Source organism: Sardina pilchardus, chromosome 21 (assembly GCF_963854185.1).
Source record: "Sardina pilchardus chromosome 21, fSarPil1.1, whole genome shotgun sequence".
Lineage (NCBI taxonomy): Eukaryota > Metazoa > Chordata > Actinopteri > Clupeiformes > Clupeidae > Sardina > Sardina pilchardus.
This window is the reverse complement of record NC_085014.1, coordinates 26920923-26942802: the sequence shown is the minus strand read 5'-3', so window position 1 is coordinate 26942802 and position 21880 is coordinate 26920923. Positions and strand designations below refer to the sequence as shown.

The 21880-nt window shown below is 42.2% G+C and overlaps 2 protein-coding genes across 2 annotated transcripts; both read right to left on the bottom strand.

The window, feature by feature from the left end:
• Window positions 1-131: 131 nt before the first annotated feature.
• Window positions 132-6382, bottom strand: cfl1 (cofilin 1). The gene is made up of 4 exons (XM_062523844.1): window positions 6240-6382; window positions 2450-2748; window positions 2069-2145; window positions 132-1120 (listed from the first exon to the last, which is right to left on the bottom strand). The coding sequence occupies exons 1-4, from the start codon at window positions 6240-6242 to the stop codon at window positions 1002-1004; spliced, it is 498 nt and encodes a 165-aa protein (XP_062379828.1). The 5' UTR covers window positions 6243-6382; the 3' UTR covers window positions 132-1001.
• Window positions 6383-8367: 1985 nt separating this feature from the next.
• Window positions 8368-21469, bottom strand: atl3 (atlastin 3). Its single transcript, XM_062524429.1, has 14 exons — window positions 21356-21469; window positions 19475-19700; window positions 18815-18949; window positions 18197-18301; window positions 17746-17796; window positions 17220-17276; window positions 15651-15743; window positions 15327-15465; window positions 14896-15023; window positions 14628-14684; window positions 14427-14498; window positions 11479-11670; window positions 9997-10236; window positions 8368-9768 (listed from the first exon to the last, which is right to left on the bottom strand). Exons 2-14 carry the CDS (start codon window positions 19676-19678, stop codon window positions 9706-9708), a joined length of 1536 nt encoding a protein of 511 aa, XP_062380413.1. The 5' UTR covers window positions 19679-19700; window positions 21356-21469; the 3' UTR covers window positions 8368-9705.
• Between the last annotated feature and the right edge of the window lie 411 nt (window positions 21470-21880).

Genomic DNA, 21880 nt, shown 5'->3' with positions numbered 1-21880 from the left:
TAACTCATGTCCCCATTCAAACTTCAAAAGACTACAATCTCTCAAGAATATTTCCCAAGTCATGTCATAATAACTCAACCTTGTCAGCATCAACTCCAAAAGCAGTTTGAAAATCAAGCAAAGACGAGAACTAATTTAGTGCCTTTTTTATTAGAGATAAGGAGACAATACAAAACATCCACAAGCCAATAACCCTCGTAAGATCTGTACACAGGCTGTTCAAACAATCACTCCCCAGCAACCTTCAGCTCATTTCAAACAGACTTTACCTACCAGTTCCTACATTTATTCCCACTTCATTTCATTTCTTTTCATTTCTTCTTTTTTTTTAACACAAGTGAAGAGAATGTGTTCAATATTATTACAATGATGCCCTGGTTTGAAACTTGGAAATGGTTGTGAAATAATAATAAAAAAACAAAATAAGGGGTAGGGTGGGGGATTAAAAAAAATAAAAATAAAAAAAAAGGAAAAATCCCAGAATGCTTTTTGTTCACGTGCAATCATTCTTTTGGAGTGAAATGTTTCCGTCTCTATACTTCCTATAGTCTCAAGTGCACACACATACAAAAACATACCAAGAGGTTTGGCAAAAAAAGTAAAGTAAAAAAACGGCAAGAAACCGAATTTTGCAGGAATCAATTGTTGTAACGGTTGCTGCCCCGTCCCCGATTCTCCAGCACTAATGGAACCGAGAAAAAAATAAACTAAACAAAAAGAAAAAAAAGAAACAACCTGTCAGCACACATTAATTTCTCAAGTTATAATCATTCTCCTTCATTTTTTAAAAAATCTTTTCGATGTCCTTTTTCCTCTTTTGTGTTTTTGTTCCTTGAATATGAACCGGAATGACAGCCTAAAATTGTGTGGAGTTTGGAAACAGTCCCTCTCACCCACCCCACCCGCAAATATTGCCCCTTTACAGTCCCACCAATGATCCTGCCTCTCCCGCTGCCCCACCCGGTTGGAATGAACAGCTAAGCCCCACAGGGAGGTTGTCCTCATTCGTTGAGGGGTTTCCCTTCCAAGGAGACCACCGATGTGCCACCTAGCTTCTCAGCCAGACTCCTCCGGTCCTTGATGTCATCCAAACCGTTCAACTGCCACTCGTGTTTGATGCCTGCAAAGTGAACCAAATGTAAGTACATGGAGGAAAGGAACATCAAAAATGTCTCTTATGAAAACCTGCTGCCATGACCATTATAATGACTATGGTAACATGCACAACATTTCAATTAGGGTCCATATTCTGGTCACGGCAATAATGCTAAGCAACAGGAATGTTTCTGTTCAGGTTAATTGGCATACTCTGCATACAATATACAGAACATACAATAACCTATAGTAGTGGTGGTGGGTGACATTGGCCAGATTAGAGCAGCCGTTTTGCCTTCTAATAAATCGTTGTGAGGTTTCTCCTCTGATTCTTGATCTGTGTGCAGCGTAAGCAAAACCTGCCACCAAGTTTTTTGCACACCACTTTAAAGACTGTTTGACTGAACATGCATGGGCGTTGAAACGTTTATTGCAATTAAAGCACCATTAAAGCATTAAAAAGCATCGAGTGCTCAAGTCTCGCTCCTTGGTCCTACTTTGACCTTGGGTCTCCCCACTGACCCAATTTAAAGAAGTCACTATTGTGATGCTTTCGCAAATGAATGAATTCCATGAACTTCAAAAACATTGAGGTTTGATAAATGGTCCTCATGCTCACGCCAGAAGAGCAAATTATCAGCAGCGTTTCTCCATCATGTAGCCAAGTTGTCAGGGCAATCAACTAAGCTACCAAAATTCTTTGGATGAACATGCACAGACAAAGTTATATTCAGGGAATTTCCCCAACTCATTTGTATACTTGCTTCAATGTTCTGGTTAATACAGGCATATGCCAAGGGACTTGATGGGGTTTTAAGGAGTCAGAATGTGGTCATAATTGATTCTAGGAATTAGATTACTGCGTTTACGTGACGCATGCATATGTATTACAGTACATACGCAATTGGAATATTGACATTACTCCAATTAAAACAGGAATATGGTGTGCATGCAAACATCGTCAGTGACTCACCTGTGAACTTTTTCTTGATGGCATCCTTGGAGCTAGCGTAGATCATCTTGCTTTTCAAGGGAGCCGAGTCTGGAGCCCTGAAAACAGAATTAAGCTTTAGGGGGAAGAGCTGTAGAAAGACATTGCACTAGTCCATCGAACTTGCACAAGTCTTCACAAATCTCATAGCGGTGCTTTTTCTTACAACTAACATGACAGATAAGTGCATATAAATAAGGGGTTTAACACTTGGGTGGGGGTGGGAAGACAGACAAGCTCTAAATGCTGTGCAACACACAAAACCCTTCCGAATGTGCTAAAAAAAAAATGATAAAGTATGATCACTAATTCTGAAACCAACAAACGACCAAGCCCATATGGCTGAGGGCAATCATGGCTCACCAGAAGATAAAGACCAGGTCCTCTTTCTTAGTCTCCTTGGTCTCGAATGTGGCATCATAGAGTGCATAGCGGCAGTCGTCACTGGGCAGCATGTTGATGAGCTTGGTGTAGGGGTCGCCATCATCGCCCTGCAGGATCTCGCGGCCTTCCTCCACGACAATCTTCTTCTCGTCGCTGCTCAGGCAGAAGAGCACCACCTTCTTCCTCTTCTTCTTCTCGTCCTCGCTGAGGTTGGCCTTGCGCACCTTCATGTCGTTGAAGAGGTGGAGCACATTCTCGTCTACTTTAACCCCAGAAGCCTGGCACACAAACAGAGATCAAAGTTAGTCAGGTCTCCTGTGACTCACAATGGCAACTGGCAATAATATTCCTGTGCTGAAATGCGGACTTAAAAAAAAAAAAAAGGTTATGCGTCGGCTGTCTGCTGTGGCAACAGGGGTATACATCACAGGTTATTTTGGGGCCCAGTCAGTTTGCAAATGCCATTTTTCAAATATGATGCACTACTTCTTAAAAAGGAGACTACCCAAGATGGTTGGGCCAATGGAAATTTGGAAATGTCATCTGTCTGGAGGCTGCACTTGCAAAAAAGAACCACACGATGGCAGCAGATAGCTGAAAGTAGTTAGGAAATCCCTGACAATGGACGTCAAACTACCAGTCAGGTAGTGTGGGGCAGAGGAGTGAAATGGAAGGACTCCGCACATGTCTCTGAAGAGAATGGTCTTAAGGTAAGAGAAAGGTTTTGTTCCTTGAGCCTATAGGACACATCGGCACCATCTCCTACAGACCCTGGGCAAGATTCTGAGCTGCATTCTTTTTTCAGACACCAAAGGATGGGTTTGGGTGCAGCACAAAGCTCACCATTCATCTAAGATCACGTGACGCCCACACAGTCACCGACAGGGTGGCGTGGCATAAGAAACAGACTACAGCCGGGAAGAGAAGCACTTCCTCAAATGTTTTGCAACACGCAACCGAACCTTGATTTAGAGAATAGAGGGAAAGCGTGTGCGTCAGCTGAGCATAAATGGCTGCCTCAGAGCAAGAGGGAGCGCAATAAAAACAACCAATGGCAAAGCGAAAGATTTACAGTTGCGGACCATCTTGTGTTAAAATAAACACTTCTGCTTACCAGTACCAAATACTATGCTAAGACATACACTGTGACCACAAAGGGAAAGAGATGGGAAGAGACAGAAACAAGTTCAGACAGAAAAGAACTTTGCCATACAAACAGACAATACAGCTTCTGTGGCAATTAAGAAACAGTCTGTGTCATATCAACAAGACCATAAATTCTACACAGGTCTTCTGATTTCCATTAGTTTACGCAACACGAGACAAAGTCCAAAGGCAGGGAATTAAGCGGTAGGTTAGCAGCCAACAGGGCACAATGCAGAACAATGTCCTGTTCTGCCCAGGGCAAGGAATGAGGGGGCCAACCAACACCACAAGACATCATGGGAAGAAAAGGTGACAGTAGCACTGAGGAAGTGCAAAGGAAGTGAGCCGTTGAGACAGCTCACATCTAGCCCTAGCCTGATCTTCATTGTGTGTTGGTCCTTCAAATTAAAGTTCAAAGAGCACTTCCTTGTCTGCAGACAGGCCTAAGGTTACATAGGGGCCAGGCATCAGCAGCAGGGTGACCCACTTTGAAAGGAATGTGTGTGTGGTGAAGGGGTGTGGAAAGCTTTGCCAAGGGTGTGAGCACAAGGACTGGTAAAAGTGAGCATGTTCAGGCACCTCACTGCAATATACATGGGCAATGCCAGCAGTTGATGCACAGGCAGTTGAGGTCACACCAAAAGCAATGACAGGACCACATTCATATTTTACAACAAGTGTTGTCTGACAGCCTTGACTGTGCCCAACATAAGTGGTCAGGTGTGCTGTAAGCCATCAGGTCCATTAACAGAAAAGTTTGTGGAAATGGACAGCCCCTAAAATCAAACAGGAAATTTACTAAATAGGTTCAGAAAGCCAAACAAATGCTAATCTCATCTGATAGAGAGCATAGCCTAAGGGCTACCACCATCTCACCAACTCTAGGCATAAAGCACCAAGTGACGTTAGCAAATTCTCAAGGTTCAGGTAACATCCCAACCGGATAGCCTACCCATGCCGCGGTACAACAGAGAGTGAGGTGACACGCTGTCATTCAACGCGTGCACTGGAGCAGAAAACAATACAGATAACCATTAAATCTATGGGCTCCTGTGTTTCAAGACAAGTTCAAAACAGGCGACCTAGAAATGGAAAGAAAGCTGAACGCCATTGAACCGGAACCGGCGTTTCCTTCGTACAAGACAGCGCATACCCTTAGGAGAAAGCGAACCAACCCTGGAATATATTAAAAGAAAACCATGAAATTCGCAATAATATTGAAATCAAGTTATTTTAATCAGCTGTAACTAATATCAAATGCTTGAAATTAAGGATAATTCGCACACAAAAAGTAGCCTAAGCCAGTGAATGTGTCGACACTAACGTACAGTCTAATTTGAGTGATGACTCAATGTGAAACTAGATTGACATGACTGGTCGACTTTCCGCTTGCATTCAATGTCTGTACCGAGAAAGACAGCCCATGATTGAATAGTGCATTATTCTGACTGGGCCAAGACAAGCTTTCACAGCAGTCGGCTGTTCAGCCAGTTTGGTCAGGGAAAACGAACGTATTCCACAAATATGATTATAAAATTCGGAGACGCACTTGGAAAAGTCTACAATGTATCCAATAATTCGATCGAACTTCGCTGCTTCCGAATCACCGCAACATTTGACAAACCAGGAAGCGCCTTGCATCGTGCACTCAGCTTGACACGCAGACAGGCCATTTTCCCGTCAGTAAAGCAAATACCAAAAAGCAAACTACCCTACATGTACTCCGAGGGAACGGAGCTGATAACAGCCTTTTACTTAGTCCATTAACTATATTGACATATTCTAAGGCCGGTGGGGAGACGTGCGAAACAGTTAGTGAGTTGAAACTGCACCGGGAATTAGGGTGGGGTCATGAATGCAGTCTTCGTACATCTGCTAAATTAAGCCGCAAAACGTTAGTGTTATGATTAGACACACCGACGATTCAAAATCTGCACCAATATGATCCGCAAACACCGGTAGGCCTCGACCTGATTTATGGTGCCCGGCATTCAAACGTTCGTTCGTACGTGGAAATGCTTGAGACGACCATTCGGAGACAAAGGATGGAGTCGAAATGACTAGCTAGCAGGCTCGGCACCATTTGTAGCCTGCGGGTTAACTAGCAAGAAGGATGCCGACACTGGAATGCGAGGATGGGAGTCGTTTAACAATGGGCAAACAATAGGCCTACTCAAATTAAACACAAAACACTGAGCAGAAATGTTTTCTGCAGATGACTGCTGAGATGGTAGTTCAGCTTGGGCAGGAAAAACGGCCTACGGCCTGAATTTGCGGAAATAATGCGTGAGAGGAAATGGCGCCAGTTGTTTTTGGGTCGCTTCTACTCCATCTTAACATTTCAGGCCAAATTCTTAGCGCTCGACAAAGGGGGAGAATTACATCTCTGTATCACATATGGACAAGAACAATGGGACTGCAACAACCATGATGCAAACTATTTGAATCAAGCCGATTCCACACCAAGCACTGCTCAACCCAGTCGGCGCAACTGATAAAGTGCTAACCTGGTCACTGGCCATACAACAAGATAGCTGAATAGGTTAAAGTGATCATACAATATAAATAGGAAGCTTCAAGAGCTAATATCCAAAGGTCGCATAATTGTTAAATGTAGACGTACCATGGTTGTCTCTGTGCTAGTCGGCGTCTGACTGGGAATTGAATGAGCTGTGACGCGCTCTTCAGTTTTGCACACACTTTATACAATTCACGGGCGCGCCTTCCTACGCGTGCTTGGTGATGCTGCGTTGGGCGCGAGCATCTCAGGAAGAGAATGATCACGAGTTAAAGCAAGGAGTATGATGGGAGTTGGAGTTGGATGCTTATATGTTTTCATATAAATTTGATGAAAGCATTTGGGTGTGATAAGTAGCACCGTTGTGATAGTAGCCTAATTTAATTTGCTGATTTTTAATAGAACCCTATATGCTAGGCGACAGTCTAACTTGCATGGGGTGGTTCTGCAAACGAGGGTAGACCAAAACTGACAGCACCCTGTCAAAAAGACAGAAATGGCAATTGATCTTGCCATTTTGTCGAATTAAAGGCGAAGACTGCTTGTTAGAATTTGAGGGTCTACCATTTAGCTATGGCATTCGGAAACCTAACATTTTATTCGCTCTTTCGTTCAACACGAAGGCGATATAATGAAAGAGAAAGCGATGTGAGATTCCCAATCACATACACTACCCGCCTCCGGAATTTTGTTTAAGTGTAGCTTATATTTGCCCCGCGTCAACTATTTAATCATTTTTACTTTATTTGTAGCCTATACCTTGAGGATAAATATACTTGTACAGTCCACTACAGAACCCTTGTAACAAGTGTCGCAATGGAGCCGCACTATTTCCATCACAATTTGCTGTGCCTCACCCTTTGTCTGTCTCTGCCCCCTTTAAGGTTCGCTTAACTCACTTCCAAATAAGGAAGCAAATGGTGACGGCCATGAACGCGCATCACCCAATCCCGTGCACACGACGCAGCTCGCGACTCTGATCACCATATATGGAAACAAGGGCATTTCTATTCAACAGCGAAATTCACACAACGAGGCAGTGTGCATCATACAGTGAAAAAGGAAAGAGAAAATGAGCCAATGAGGGTAAGAGGAAAAAGCAGGTTACAATTTTCATGCAAGACTGCCGTATAAATGAAAATGATCACACTGAGACATTTAAAAAATAAAGGTTAGGCCTGTAAACAAAAACAAAAAAAATAAAAAAAAATAACAATCAATGGTCAATATATAACCTCCTCTAGTCGGTGACCTTTGTCCTCTTAATTGGGCGAATGGAGGATATCGGTAGGCTAGTGTAAGTGTTGGAAATGACAACAAAACATTACATACTCAAGCATAAGCAAATATTTTACATCCACTTCATAAATGGTCACAATTGTAGAAACGTGAAACACAATCGCTTCTCTTGTTGACTGCTGACACCTAGTGGCCATTACAGTACAATTAAAAATGCATCTTTATCCTTGTAGGGCCTAAAGTAGGATGAGTGTATGTGAGTACAAGCACTCATGCTTACTAAAACGGGATCATACAGAACTCAGTTAAGATGGATAAACAGGGTTCATTTGCTTCTGCACTTGTATGTGAAGTTGGTAGATTTAACAATGATCCACACGGGATGGTGAGGAGAAATGACTTTATGGATGGACCAGATCTCAGCCGTTCAGGCAACACATAGCTCAGTTAACTCGGACCTGCTGAATCCACTTAGGCAACAGCAACACAAGGGACAAAGAGCGAATGCGGCTTTGTCCCTCAGTGCACTCTCAGGGCTACTCCAGCTCTCCACTCATTGTGGGAAGACAAGACAGTAAGATAGTAAGTTTCAAGGCCCGGTGTCAAATATCTTACTGTGAAACCATATCACAATGGACAAACATCCAGTTTGCCCTGTTCGTGTTAGTGTCATAGTCAGAGTGTCAACCTACACGTTTATGGATTTACAGCGAGTTATAGTATCTGCATGTCATTAATGAATGGGCAGCTACTAACACAATTATTCTGCGTATAAATATATGCTTGTTGAAGTACTTTTAAATTATTTTAAGTAATTAATACATAAGGCAGTTAGCAGGATTTGTACCCATCATGTCATTTAGGTGTAAAAAGTGCTCATTACAACCTATGGTAATTGCAAGTCATTTTAACCAGAGTAAAAACATAATTACCCTAAATTATAGTGCTTCCAAAAGATGGTCATAGACAACAAAAAGAAGTCAGCACATCAAAATAATGCATAAAATACTCTTTATTTGGTTATTGTCACTTAAATCCGTTCAAAAATATGACCTGTAAGAACAGCTTTAAAAGCTGACAAGAAAATGAATTCCATGCATACATTTTATTTCTGGAATGAATAAAAAAAATGAACATCACAATGGAAATGAGGGCAGGATCATTTAATACACTCTTCACACTGACTACTCTCAGTCATGGAATGACTGACAGACATGGAATGTGATGAGAGGAAATCTCAAACAGGGTTGGTTATGGGTAACCTCAGCTGATAGAGGAGCATAATCAGGCTGCCTGGGAATCCAGGGAGTCCCTTCTCGTATTTGGTAGTGTCACTTTTCATAAAGCGTGAAAAGGGGGCTAACCGCAACCAACCAAAGACACCAACTCACTCATGACTGATGAGAAACAGGAATGAAGGAATGCATTAAAAAAGTTAGCTGTTGCGTTATTTTCTTTTGACTGGACACAGAACATGGATATGAAAAACATCTTTGGAGACGTAGGTCCATCAGAGATCTGTGGTAAAAGTGACAATAAGGGAGCACCACATCCTCTAGAAGACGTTTATCGTTACTGTAAACAGTTCTCAGCTCTAGAGCACTGGATCTGGAATGTAACATGCCTGTCTGCCCCCTAAAAAGCATCAGATTTGACAACATCAAGCAGGTGAGGGGGACCTTACGAGCAAAAAACGACACAGCCAGTGCTGTCAGTTCAAACAGGAATGCAGATCAGGCGAGACCTGGAATTGCGTCGGAATTCTCCTGCGAAACCATTTACATGCTTCTGATATGAGCAACAGGAGTTTAAAGGGAACAAAGCTGGAATGCACAAGAGGCATTAGTTACAATGAGGAAGAAGCTTGAACAATAGGCAGCAGAACAGAAGTTGGGTTAAGTTTATATGTCAGCAAATACACCATCACAGTGATCCATAAAGATTTCAACCACTTCTGAGGGGAAAAAAAGCTATAATGATTTCAATCAAATTTAAGAAAAGTGCAAATTCACTAATTGGCTTATTTCATAGCTTCAAGCCATTCGACTTGATCAAACATTTACACTAAGCTGGCTATTGGCAGTGATGGAATGCAGTCAGCTTAAAAAGGTTGTGCATATATTAGACCAGCAAATTCAAAGCACCTGATATGAGATGCAGGCTGGTGATGTCATAGTTCTGTTTTTTTGGTAGATACAGGCTGATGTGCTTTTAACGGAGTGTCAACGTTGTTTTTGTTTGTACACAAGAAGCACACATGAGGGACTCCTCTTGGCTGCGTTTCAGAATACGTCATCCTTTGTGATTTCTTGACAGGCAGGGCAGGGTGCTCCTAGCTTGATTTCTTTTCCTGGAGGACAGGAGTTCCTCTCGACTTGTTCAGCACAACTGTGGCCTAAGACAGAAAGGTGGAGAGGATTATGATCATTTGGTAGTATGAAAACATTAAAAAAGAGCCCACCTTTTGCACAAAAATATACTATTCCAGATATTAAACAGCAGGAGTAAAAGGTACACTTACATTTCATCTCACATTTATTTAAAACCAACCGCTACACTGTGCACATTGGTGAGCTAGACATGAGTTTGGGGAACTGTGGCATCGTCATTTTTAAGACCTTACCTGTTCTAGTAAGACTCCTGCTGCTTGGTCTATGGCAGTGCCCACTCCGTGGTATTGACCCGAGTAGCGGATGAATGCCCAGGTCAGCATGGCCAGCATGGACACACCCAGGGCACAGTCACATGCAAACGACACAGAAGCCAGGCCGATGAAGAGCAGGATACCAGACAGCACGTACAGGAGGCACACAAGGACAAAAAGCACGGCAGGCGTTCGGAATGCACTGAAGACATTCTTTGACTGGAAAAAGTAAAACACATTATTAATATAGGTGTATGAACACAAAACACACACAACTAATACGAAGGCAAAAACAAGTTGCATCAACTGTCTTTTAACATAATACACTCAATGAATAACACAAGCAGTGTGTTGGAAACAACACAAACTGTGTTCTCCTTATTTGGACATAGAAATGTGTTAAAAGTAACACAAGTTGTGTTGTTTTCAACAAATCCATTTTAAGAGTGTAATAATGCCACAGTGGCCACGTTTACATGATGTTTTTAATTCCGAATTAGTTTATTCAGAATTAAATAGATCGGAATTAAAATATTCTCCTTAGAGTTTACATGGAAATAATAATTCCGAATTGGCGTTTACATGGAACATACGTTAATTACGCTTTATTGTATTCCGCTGAACGTCTGAGGGTCGGGAAGGGTTCCGATTGGACAGGCGGAGCATGAACGTAGCCTAATAAGGTCTACCGGAAGATAACAAACTTTAGCTGGCTAGCAACTTTTTTGTCATCTCGGGTTAACGTAACAGCATGGACAATAACATAATGAAAACGGGTTTCACAGTAATTCTGATAATAGGCCTACTATTTAACCAGCAGCTCGAGAATATTGTCAAGCTTCACGTTTGCTAGCTGAGGAGGAGAAGACTGTCGGAGAAGGGGGGAAGAAGACGGAGCCAAATTAGCAATGAAACGAGCATGCGCTTCTTCTTCCTCCTTGTACGAGCATGCGCCAAACAAACGGAATAAACTTTTAATCGGAATAAAGGTTTACATGATCAAGGAGGGGAGTTAATTCCGCTTTAACATCGGAATAAACCAACCACTTAAATCGGAATTAAGTTTAATTCCGATTAATCATTTTCAAGCGGAATAAGCGTTTACATGGTCTCTTTTAAAGCGGAATTAACTTTTATTCCGATTTAACTTGGTTTCATTCGGAATTAAAGCTCTCATGTAAACGCAGCAAATGTTCACAATTGTTCACAATTGGACATTTTCAGGTTTCTCACTGCCTGGAATGAAAACTTCAGCCAGCATCGGGAAAAGCTATGGAATGTGGTTTTGCTACATATGACCTGAGTCAGAGTCAAAGCATGAACAAAAACTGAAACAAAATGTAAGTATTTACAAACATCCAGTTTTGTATGCTTGTGAAGGCCGTTTAGATCACATGCATATAAATGTGAGGATTGATTGTAGACACTGTATCTGTAAGTAGCCATGGCTCTGGCACTTGCCTCATTGTGTTTGCTGAAAGAAGTCCAGAGCTCCTCCAGCTCGGTCTGTAGCTGGGCCTGGTAGCGGTCGCAGAACTCCTGGCCTCCCATCTTCTTGGTGGAGGAGAACTGATGGAGTGCGTCATTGAGATGGAACTTGTGCTTCTCTTCCAGAGAGTCGGGGGCGACGTAAGGCAGGTCTCCCCCGCAGACCTGACACACAGAAGAAGAGAAGAAGAGGTTGGAGACTGAGGACAGAGGGTAGAAATGAGCCATAGGGTGCCTCTCATGTAGGGATGTATCGGTCCTTCCTTCCTTCCTCGATCCTCGTTCACCGGAAATCGCTCACAGTCGACGGCACGAGGACATCTCATTCATGTTACTGCAACCAGAGGAGGCAAGGCCGAGGACAGAGGAGGGAAGTGGAAATCCCGATACGAGAGGAAACACAAGACCATCCCACGCGGAAGTGTTATTGCGGAGATGGGCGTTCTGTGGCTACTGGCTACGCATGGATGATGTAGGCTTATCCTGTAGACTATATCGTTTAAAAATATAGAAATTGTCTGTAATTTATGGCGTGTGAAGTTGATGCTAAAAGCTATAGTGGGGTTATTTTAGGGGCTCATGAAGAAACATAAATGTAGCCTAACGAACAATAAGTTCATTATTTGAACGTCCTTATCAACATTTGCATTTCGTATGTCTACACAAAAAAAGCATCATGTCGGACCTAGGGATTTGTAATTATGCAGTCATGTGTTGAGTTCCAAAGACAATGTTGTGAATGTCCTTTTACATCAGCAGAAGAGCTGACGAGTTGCATACAGATGTCGGCCTATAGCACGTCTTTTGGATCCGCCCTTACACTGACGTCGCACGTTTTTAAAATGTGTATGCAGTCGAGGAAGTCTCATTTGCGCAGTTCATCGGGCTTCATCCCTCCCTCCTCCGCTCGTTCCTTCGTCGTTTCCTTCACAAAATTCATTAGTAAGAGGGGCTATGACCGGGGGAAGGATCGAGGGAGGAAGGAAGGAAGGACCAATAAATCTCTACATGAGAGGCACCCATAGTCTACTCCAAATGCCAAACACTAAACAGATGTGTACACACACAGAGCTCCGCCTTTACATTTCACCACAAGAGCATCATTCATGTAAATTCACAATTTCTTTCATTGGATATCTCCATCATTGATAAAAAGAATTACCCCTCTTTTTAGCCCCGACTACACTTGGTTTTAAAATGAATCACAATTGGACAGCTGGGACATTGCCGTTTACACCCTTGTCCACAGTGTACTGCCAGAAAGACACTGCTGACCACTAGTGTTCAAATGTTGTTACTGCTTCAGTCACTTCCACTAGAGCAGGAGTTCTCAGACATTTCCAACCCGGGTCCCCCCCAAACTGTTCTACAATGCATGAAATTGAAGGTCCTATGTGGTTTGGTACTATGTAATAGCACCCAGTATGCTCTAAAACTGCTTGGACCACGCTAATTGTTGCTACTATAGCCTATTTATTATTATTATTATTATTATTATTATTATTCGTAGTAGTGTAGTAGTCCTTTTGTAAGCTACTTGGAAGGAGTTCAATGTGATGTGAAACTTTTAATATTTTCAGAGCTGTTACATTCTCTCCTCAATTTTGTACATGGTTGTGTTGTGTTACATATTGCGCATCCGAGAATTATTATTCATAATTATTGGGGATATATATGAAATGGGTTATGGTGCTTCAACCCGTTATCACTAAATTGTTTCTGTATGAGAGATGTTGTTGGCTACATTGTTGCTGGTTACCAGCGAACAATGTTAAGCTAATTCATCAACTCAAGACTTCAAGGCCATCATAGATATAAAACGTATTTTTGCAAACAACAAAAACAGAAAGGATAGAAGCAGAAACACGAGGAGTTATTTCAGATGGGCAAGAACAAGGTAAAAGCATTAGAGGAGATTAATTATTGTGCTGAATGAAGCATAATTATGTTTTACTGATGTTACATGCACACGGTTTAAAGTCGTACACAATTGTAACCTAAAAGTAAACACGCAGGTAAATTTAGCCTTTTTAGGGCTGAGTAAAGTTAACCAAATTCATATAGTGGGAAACAGACAAATATACTGCAATCTTCCAACGTTTCATTGTGCGGAAGAGTGGAATAACATTTATTCCTGATGGCGCTCTAGTGTCTGTGCCAAGGTTCTGTATTGGTCTTGTGTTGTGGCTATGTTGTAAGAATGTGAAATGAATATAACAAGAGACAAAATAGGCAAAGCAGACTGAACTAACGATAATGCGCCTTTACTAAGTTTGGAAGACAGAAACGAGGAAAAAGGGATTAAAATGGGGATTTAAATTGTAGCCTAATGCACTCTTACACATTTTAAATCTGAAATAAGGAGGAATGTGAAGAGGCTGCTATTAGCTGTTAATCGAAACTATCTGCAGCCTATGAGGCAACTCCAATAGCCTAAATGTCAGGTCTGTGGATGTCTGCTTTAGTTGTTGACAGCACACTGAGCACAGTCTTTGAGAATTCAAATGATACATTTTAGTTTTGGGCCAAGCCGAAGAGTGGTGTCTGTTATTGTTTTTCTTTTCTTTTTTTAAAAAAAATATAGACTGATTCATGCCCCTTGCATTTGCTACTGGGAGGTCCATGGGTAACCCACAGAAATATAATTGAATGTTACGAGTGAGCTGTCGGGCCCCCTTTTTGACATGTTCACAAGTCTCCTAGTTGGGGATGCATCAGGACAACTGAGCTTCTACACTCGTAGGCAGGCTACACCAGGCAAGCAGCCTAAGTGTTCTGTTTGTGAAGCACAACAATAGTTTTAGAAGACTTTCTAATTTTTTAGATATAGGTTAGATATGTGAATGTGTCTCGCATGCCAATCACTCAAGTGTTCCAAAAGCATGTGTTTAGAGCATCTTAATGCCACTTCAGTTCCTCACCTTCTCCATGTTCTTGTAATACTGGTCTTTGGCTGTAGCGACCGCTGCAAGGTTATTGGCCTCTGCTGTGGCCTAGAGAAGAAAGAGTAGAGGAAAGTTACTGAGTCAGGAATATTACAACATGATTTTTCCCCACACACTTTCATGCTTGGCTTAAGACCAAGAGTACTTGACTGAGAACACAGAGAACAGGGAGGTTACCATCAGCATGGACTTTGGGTGTGGCAAGTCTTCGCCCTGGTAGATCTTGATGTACGCCTGAAGTCAAACAAAAGGAGATGGTACTGTGAACACGACAGAGAAGACTACAAATGGGGTGAGTCATGAGGTGGCCACTGACTCATACAGTCAAACATCCTGGGCAGGCAGGCAGACAGACAGACAGACATAGACAGAAAGGGAGCAAAGGGAAGGTGGCGGAAGGTGCCGGCAGAGTTGTCTGGACATGGGCCAGGATTGGCAGACTCACCTTAAAGAACTCCACCAGGCCCCGACAGGTCACCTTGTTGCCGTTGATCTCTTTCTCGGCCAGGGCATCAGGCTTCAGCAGTGAGGGGATTAGGTTGCGCAGCTCCTCTTTAAACTCAGGTGCCACATCTACAGTTAAAGTGGAGGGGCCCATTAATGCATGGAAGGGATATTTGCAATGATGGACCGAGGACATGCTAAGGTTGTTCTTATATTATATTTAACATATTTTATATCAATAAAATATAATATTTGTAGTCAATATTTCATATCTATTTATCACAATAGCAACACAATGTAACCACACAATATATGATGATGTAAAAATAGCAAGTTGCCCAGATGGCCTATCTGGCAGCTGTCCAAAGTTTTCCATCAGATTGCGAGTCAACGGGTTAAGACACTTTCTATAGACAAATAAGAGTTCCATACCACAGAGCTGGCCTTTGAAGGAAGGACTGGTGGCCACTCTTAGCCCAGGATGTGGTAAGAGGAAGCAGGAAATTGAGGTGAAACAGGAATGAATATGCTCCCTCACTGTCTGTAATTCCTCATGCTGAGTCTCCTTCACCTGTTTGTCACACACGCACACACACACACACACACACACACACACACACACACGCGCCTTATTTATCTGAAATTTCATAACAGGTAGCATTCCTAACATTTCTATGTTATCATGCTGGTGTACTTGGCATGAGAATAATGAAAATACTAAACACAGCAGTAGTATAAAAAGACAAGTTTTGATACCTGCAGTCGTTTGTCCAGAAACTCCCTCCCTCCGTGTAAGCCATACTTGTACTCATAGGGGAAGCTCCAGTCTCGGATCAAGAACATGAGGGACTGCAAGGAGAGGCCACCAAACGAGTTAGAAAACACAGACACCACAAATAATGAGTAGAGGCACCAGTGCTTCTACACTGTTTTGACATACTTGACCTACTTCATCCATAATTGTTTCACAAAAATGGATTGCTATGCTCACTCACCCATATGCTTTCTCACATTTTCCTGGTTAAAGAATTTGATACATACAATTAATTTGTCCAGTTTGGTTCCTAACTGCACATGTACACATGTATCGTCATTGCACATTTGCCCAAAACAATCATTGGAGACTGTTTAAGAAGCTGTATTTTTACTTTCCTTTTTTTAGACTGAGTGTGACAGTGGCAGGCATGATAAGAGCTGGTCAAATTGTCTAAATGGTTTGGAGTGGCTTCAACACTTCCGTTCATATCTTTAGTATGTAGTCCTTTCCAAGAGGAAAAGGGGTTAGGAACAGACGACAGGACAGTGCCATTTCGACCCGAACCCTCCTCTGAACATAGAGAACATGGAGATATTGCTACATCCTCTTATATGCCACGACTGTCATTGTGTTGAAGCTCATTTAGATGATAATCATTATGGCCACTAATTTAACTACTTTTGTCTATTATGCTATGCTCTTCAGCCAAGATAAACTATATTACTGGAACTCAGCAGTACTTCCTCTCTGTCCCTGGTCCTAACTTTGTTAGCCCACTTAACAGCAAATGACTGTCAGCAACCCATAACACATTAATAGCAAGGTTTCTCTTCCTGGAACTGGGTTTGGATCAGGAGCCTACTGTGTTCTCCTCACAATCTAACTGCAACACAGTTCATTAAGAACAATGGCTAAGACCACCTCCTAAAATGAAGAAACCCCACAGAGAGCTGCGGTGCTCCAGAGTTTGATTAATAAGATGGTGGATGTAGAAGTGCTTTTACAGAAGTGAATCATGCAGTCACTTATCACATCACAGTCATTTAACACAGGAAATGCATATTAAATAGCCCCCAAACTCAAATGCAACCTTGAATGAAGATGGCAGCAAGCCAGACATTTTTGGATCTAATTAAGACTAAATGGCATTGTCTCATCACAAATTCTTAGCGTTTCCCTGCTACAGCCTCACTGGTAGACCTCTTAACTATTATTTGATTGAATAGAAAACAATGTTCTCTAAAAGATCCCAGGCTCTGCATAACTCTAGCTCTGGTTCCAAATAAGCATATCTTATTGGCTGTATGTTACAATAGACATCAATCAACTACTAAAATCAAAGAGAGGCCTCATGCAGGAATAATGTAAAATCAAATATCTGCGAGTCATGCTTGGACATTCACTCATATATTATTACATCAATGGATGCGTTATTTACATCAAATGATCTATAGGACAACTACTGACCACAGGGGAGACTTGTGACACAGTTTAGTGCTACAGTACGTGCATTGGCTGTATTTATTTAAGTGGCCAGGCCAGCTAAAGTAAACAGCCTTGGTACATACCTGAAAGGGTTTCAGGAAGATTTCATCCATCGCAAGGCGACCGTACTCTGTGAAGAGCTGTGAGGATAGTAAAACACTCAATTAGATGCCACTTTTCCTTTCCCCATTACTGCCAAACAAACTCATCTTATTTGTTGATGCTAGACTCTTAAACAAGACCCACATTTACTCATTTAAAATGATAAATCCCATTTTAATGGCTTTCGTCTCAGCCTTGGGAAACATGTTAGTCATCACATGACTCATTTGCACAGAGCTGCCAGGTTTTTACTTCAAGTTGCTAATGACAACCAAAGCCTTCACCCATAAAACCCAATGCATTAAGCCATCCCCCACAGCTTGAAGAATCCACTGTACCCAACAGTAGACCATTTCATTCCCTCTGAGAGAAAACCAGGCCAAAGGCGACCTATTTGAAGAAGGAATGGGTGTTGCAAAACACACAGAGCGACTGAAAGTTGCAGCTCATTGCTAGCACTTTGGAGACAAAACGCTAGTCCTGTGCCAGTGTGGTAAGGCTGCTGACCTGGAGCTGCTGGAGGTCATCTTCCTGGATGTTCTGTGAGAGGTTATAGATCTGAAGAGAAGACACAGTACATCAGTAAGGCACTCAGGAGCTGGCAGATTCAGTTTTTGACCAGCAGCCATGTAGCATTTATTTTCATTCATCCCATCAACTTATGTGGTCAGCCTGATGTTAATGCTTTCTTTGTGCCACAGATCCTAGTTGTTTTAGGCTGTGCCACTGGCACAAGGAGAACATTTCTTCTCAGATCATTATGAATATTGTGAAGCTGTGGTTGCTGCATTGCCATGACATACTGGTAACTAGCCCTTTTAGATAATTAACAACATGGAATTCCAAACTAGCTTCTGTGACTGTCTTGGAAAAGGAATCTCCCACACCTCATGGACACACCTAGGGGTCGAGCCCCTGTCAGGCATGCAGGCACACAGAGCTGAAGCCTTTAGCCTACCTGCATTGAGCTGGTCATTGTGCTGAGGGCAAAGATTGTAGCACAGTCTTTCACTGTGGACTGGTTATCGAAGGCACCCTGAGTGTCCATTAGAAGTACAGCAACCTGGAAAAGACAGAAATGCAACACAAACAGTTTACATGGGTGTAAACTAAAATGTAGAGATGAAAAGGCTCTTATTAGCTTATAGCCAACTACAAGTGGTTTAATATAGAGTAAAATTTACTCAATGCTTTGGGATGAATGAGACATTTCTCAAAAGGACAAATTCAGTTCCAAGCTTAAATCAATGCACTTGTCTGCAGACTCAAACAGTCAAACAGCATCTGAATTACAGCGTAGTTTGGACACTTTCTATACCTAATCAATGAAATATATTCTGCCCAGGGCACTTTCAAAGTTATTACTATTACAACTACCATTCACAGTATTGTGTCTTAGAAGCAAAGGAGATTATTATTGTAATCGGAAATTCAGCATTGTATGGGTCTCCATAGATCCCCCATCTCTACATCCCAGATGGTGTGTACGGAACTATAGGCCTAATGTACAAACTTTTGTGGCCATAAAAAAACAAGGTCAATAGAGAGTTTTTCCATAAACACCTCACTTCAGTACCTGAGAGCCATCACTCTTGTCCACCAAGAACACCTGGTTCCACAGCTGGATGCCTGTGGTCTCAGGTTCTGACCCGCCCCTCCAGGAGAACCCCGTTAGGGGCTCATCTTCCACTCCCAACCAGTCCTCTTCATTCTATGGAGTGGGAGACGTCAGCAGGGGAGAGAGAGAGAGAGGGAGGGAGAGAGAGAGGGAGTGAGAGAGAGAGCAAGAGAGAGAGAGAGAGAGAGAGACAGAGAGAAAATGTGAATGAAGAGTTGACAAAGACAGAAATCCATTTGAGAACTAATACACAAATACAATAACATTACATATAATAACCAGAAGCAAGGCTCCACCCAGTCCCTCAGTCCCCCTGGCCCCTCCCTGATGGATAATCACTAGCATGTTCTAGGCCCCCTGGCCAGCTCTATGTGGCGCCTCTAGTGTGTTCAGAAACAAAAGGAAGAGTAAAGCCAGTGGAAAAGCAATGGTGGCAGTTGTGGAACAGAAGAATGACACAAAACAGTAACACTACAAGTAGGTGGCATAACAGGAAGAGGACCGAGACCACTAACTGACAGCATTAATGAGGTTTTACAGTTGCTCAATGTTAGTTCATCTTGCTTAAACATAAACAAGAGTTTCATTTGTACAGCTTCTGTGCGTGTGGTCACTCACCCTCCTGTGCATATACCGAAGCATGAAGTCTAGAAGAAAGCTCTTGCCTTTACGGAAGGCCCCAGCCACTGACAGAACCACGACATGCTTATCTCGAATCTCTGGGGCAAGAAGAACCTCCTCCAAGGCCTCAGTATCCAGCTCAAAGGAGTGGTCCTCCTTATTTACCCGGACTATCTGAACTGGACCAGGCTCACTCCCCATTTTGGTTCCCTGATGCAGCAGCCTGACAAAAAGTAAAGTCATAAAAGAGTGTAACCAACAAGGATTTGCCACTGCAATGTGAAACTCCTCGAAAAGGCCATACAATAGTTCCATGTAAGACAAAAAGGCTACATAAAGATATTAAAAGCAATAATATCAATAACACCACCACTAAAATGTATCAGATTACCAAAACATAAACACCACAACAAAGTGCAAGTTAAACAAATTAGTCTTAAAAACATTGAAAATAACAAAACTATCACAAGACCGTAGAAATATAAGCTTAATGATGGTCGACACAGCAGACACTCATGAGCGTATTAAAACATGACATCAACTATGATATACATTCAAGATGTAACACATTACTTGCTTCTTGTCTGAGGATAACTAGCAGTTTCAAAACCTATTCAACCAGATTCCTGGTTTTGAAGTCTGGTCGCCACTGTGGAAACCAAACTGCGCCTGTAGACGCGCAAGCAGAAAATGGGCCAATGGTAACAGCGAAACGCCAACCGCGTGCAACAGAGCCACTCATGGATTCCACCGCTTTTGAATGAGTTGCTTTGTTGCACCGCAGCGACTACCCACACCCGCCGGCACGAAAACATAAGCAACATTGCTGAGGAATTAACCACTGCTAATCAATTTGGATATGAAACAGTTCAAGCACACAGACGTTGAGGTCCATTACTATTTAGGATAAATTCATGCCTTAACATCTGACCCATCATGATCATGAATGACACCATGTCATCTTCAGTAAGTTAATGTTACTTGACAATAATGTGACATTTTGATAGGCTGTCGAATTCAGGAAGGGCCACACCAGTGATCAAGAGATTGTAAATAAATTCCATGTTCTCGCAGGACGCCTCGTAAGTTGACCACAAATGACCAATAGTGGGCTACTAGTAAGAGACTAGTACAGAAACCCGTCTAGAAAGGGAATGACAAATATGTGGTTCCACCCAACGGGTCATCATGACACCTGTCAGACATATTACAGGTAACTTGGTGTGTAGAACTGTGACAAAGAGGATAATGTCGCCTGGTATGTGGGGTGCTTTTGGTGTTGCATACCAGACGCAAGTCAGACTGCAAATTTCGCAAGGAAATTTTCACAAATGTCAAATCAAGTTGTAGCCTGCCAAATTAAATTAGACACTGTAAACATATAGCCCATTAACGCTGGCATTGCTCGGCATAAAGTCTTGAAACTCCATAAACTGTTTGACAGAGTGACTTGGATAAACATGTAGCTAAATAGACGTTTCATTGGCTTTGTTTAATTAGTGAAACGCGAAAACGTAGCTAGCTAGGCTAATATGAACGCACTTTATAAAATACCATGGGCTAGGTAACGTTAGCAAGCAAGCTAAACTAGCAACAGCTAGGGATAATTGGCTTGCTCAGTCTTGATAGCAGCGTAACGAAGTATAGGTCAATCTGAAACAAATGGTCATCACATCTTAATTTTCCGAGTAGGACAAGCCCTCTCGATGATGATGTTAAAACACACAGGCGATGTATGTTGTAACACATGTAATTTAACGTTGATGATCAGTTGCGGAACACAAATTGTGTTCACACGCACCCAACTAAGACATGTAAGATAACACACACGCTCAGCCTCACGTAATAACACTTCGTAATCAATTCAGCGTTCTTTACCTTTGGTATCTTTGAGTTGGTTCAAGCTTCTTCTTTGCAGTAGCTGTGCCTCAACTCCAGCTCCAGCTAAACTCCAGCTAAACTTTTACCAACTAGTACGAATCCATATGACACTTCCCACATCCAATTGCCAGACAGGATTTGTAGTTTGTTTTGGGAGTCACTCACAAAGACTTGTCGTTATGATGACATACAATTGAACTACAAAGTCTAGAATGCTGTTCATCGGTTGTTATGCTCATGGGACATGAAGTTCTTTCAACGGGTTACGATTGCGGAATCAGCAGAACAGTTGCCAAATGCTTTTCGACATATGTATGAACAAAATCATAACTGGTTACCTGACAGTACGTCATGTATACTCAACCTGCACTTCATCTTTAAAAATTCAATATAAGGCATGTTCCTTTAAAGGTATTTTTTGTGGGCACCATCAGTTTTTCCAGGATTGCTGCCATACAGAGGGCGTGTTAGACCAAATGGCATGAGCACGGCCATAATTAGAACCATATTTACCCATCAACG

What these genes read in the sequence shown, in the direction of transcription:
- cfl1 (XM_062523844.1), bottom strand. An exon ending in GACCTGGTCTTTATCTTCTG is followed by an intron (nt 2,146 to 2,449) that starts GTGAGCCATGAT and finishes TTCTGTTTTCAG; the next exon opens with GGCTCCAGACTCGGCTCCCT. An exon ending in CATCAAGAAAAAGTTCACAG is followed by an intron (nt 1,121 to 2,068) that starts GTGAGTCACTGA and finishes TTCACTTTGCAG; the next exon opens with GCATCAAACACGAGTGGCAG.
- atl3 (XM_062524429.1), bottom strand. Translation starts at nt 19,678, where the DNA reads ATGGGGAGTGAGCCTGGTCCAGTTCAGATAGTCCGGGTAAATAAGGAG. An exon ending in TCTTCCTGAAACCCTTTCAG is followed by an intron (nt 15,744 to 17,219) that starts GTATGTACCAAG and finishes CTCTCCTTGCAG; the next exon opens with TCCCTCATGTTCTTGATCCG. An exon ending in CTTTCAGCAAACACAATGAG is followed by an intron (nt 10,237 to 11,478) that starts GCAAGTGCCAGA and finishes TACTTTTTCCAG; the next exon opens with TCAAAGAATGTCTTCAGTGC.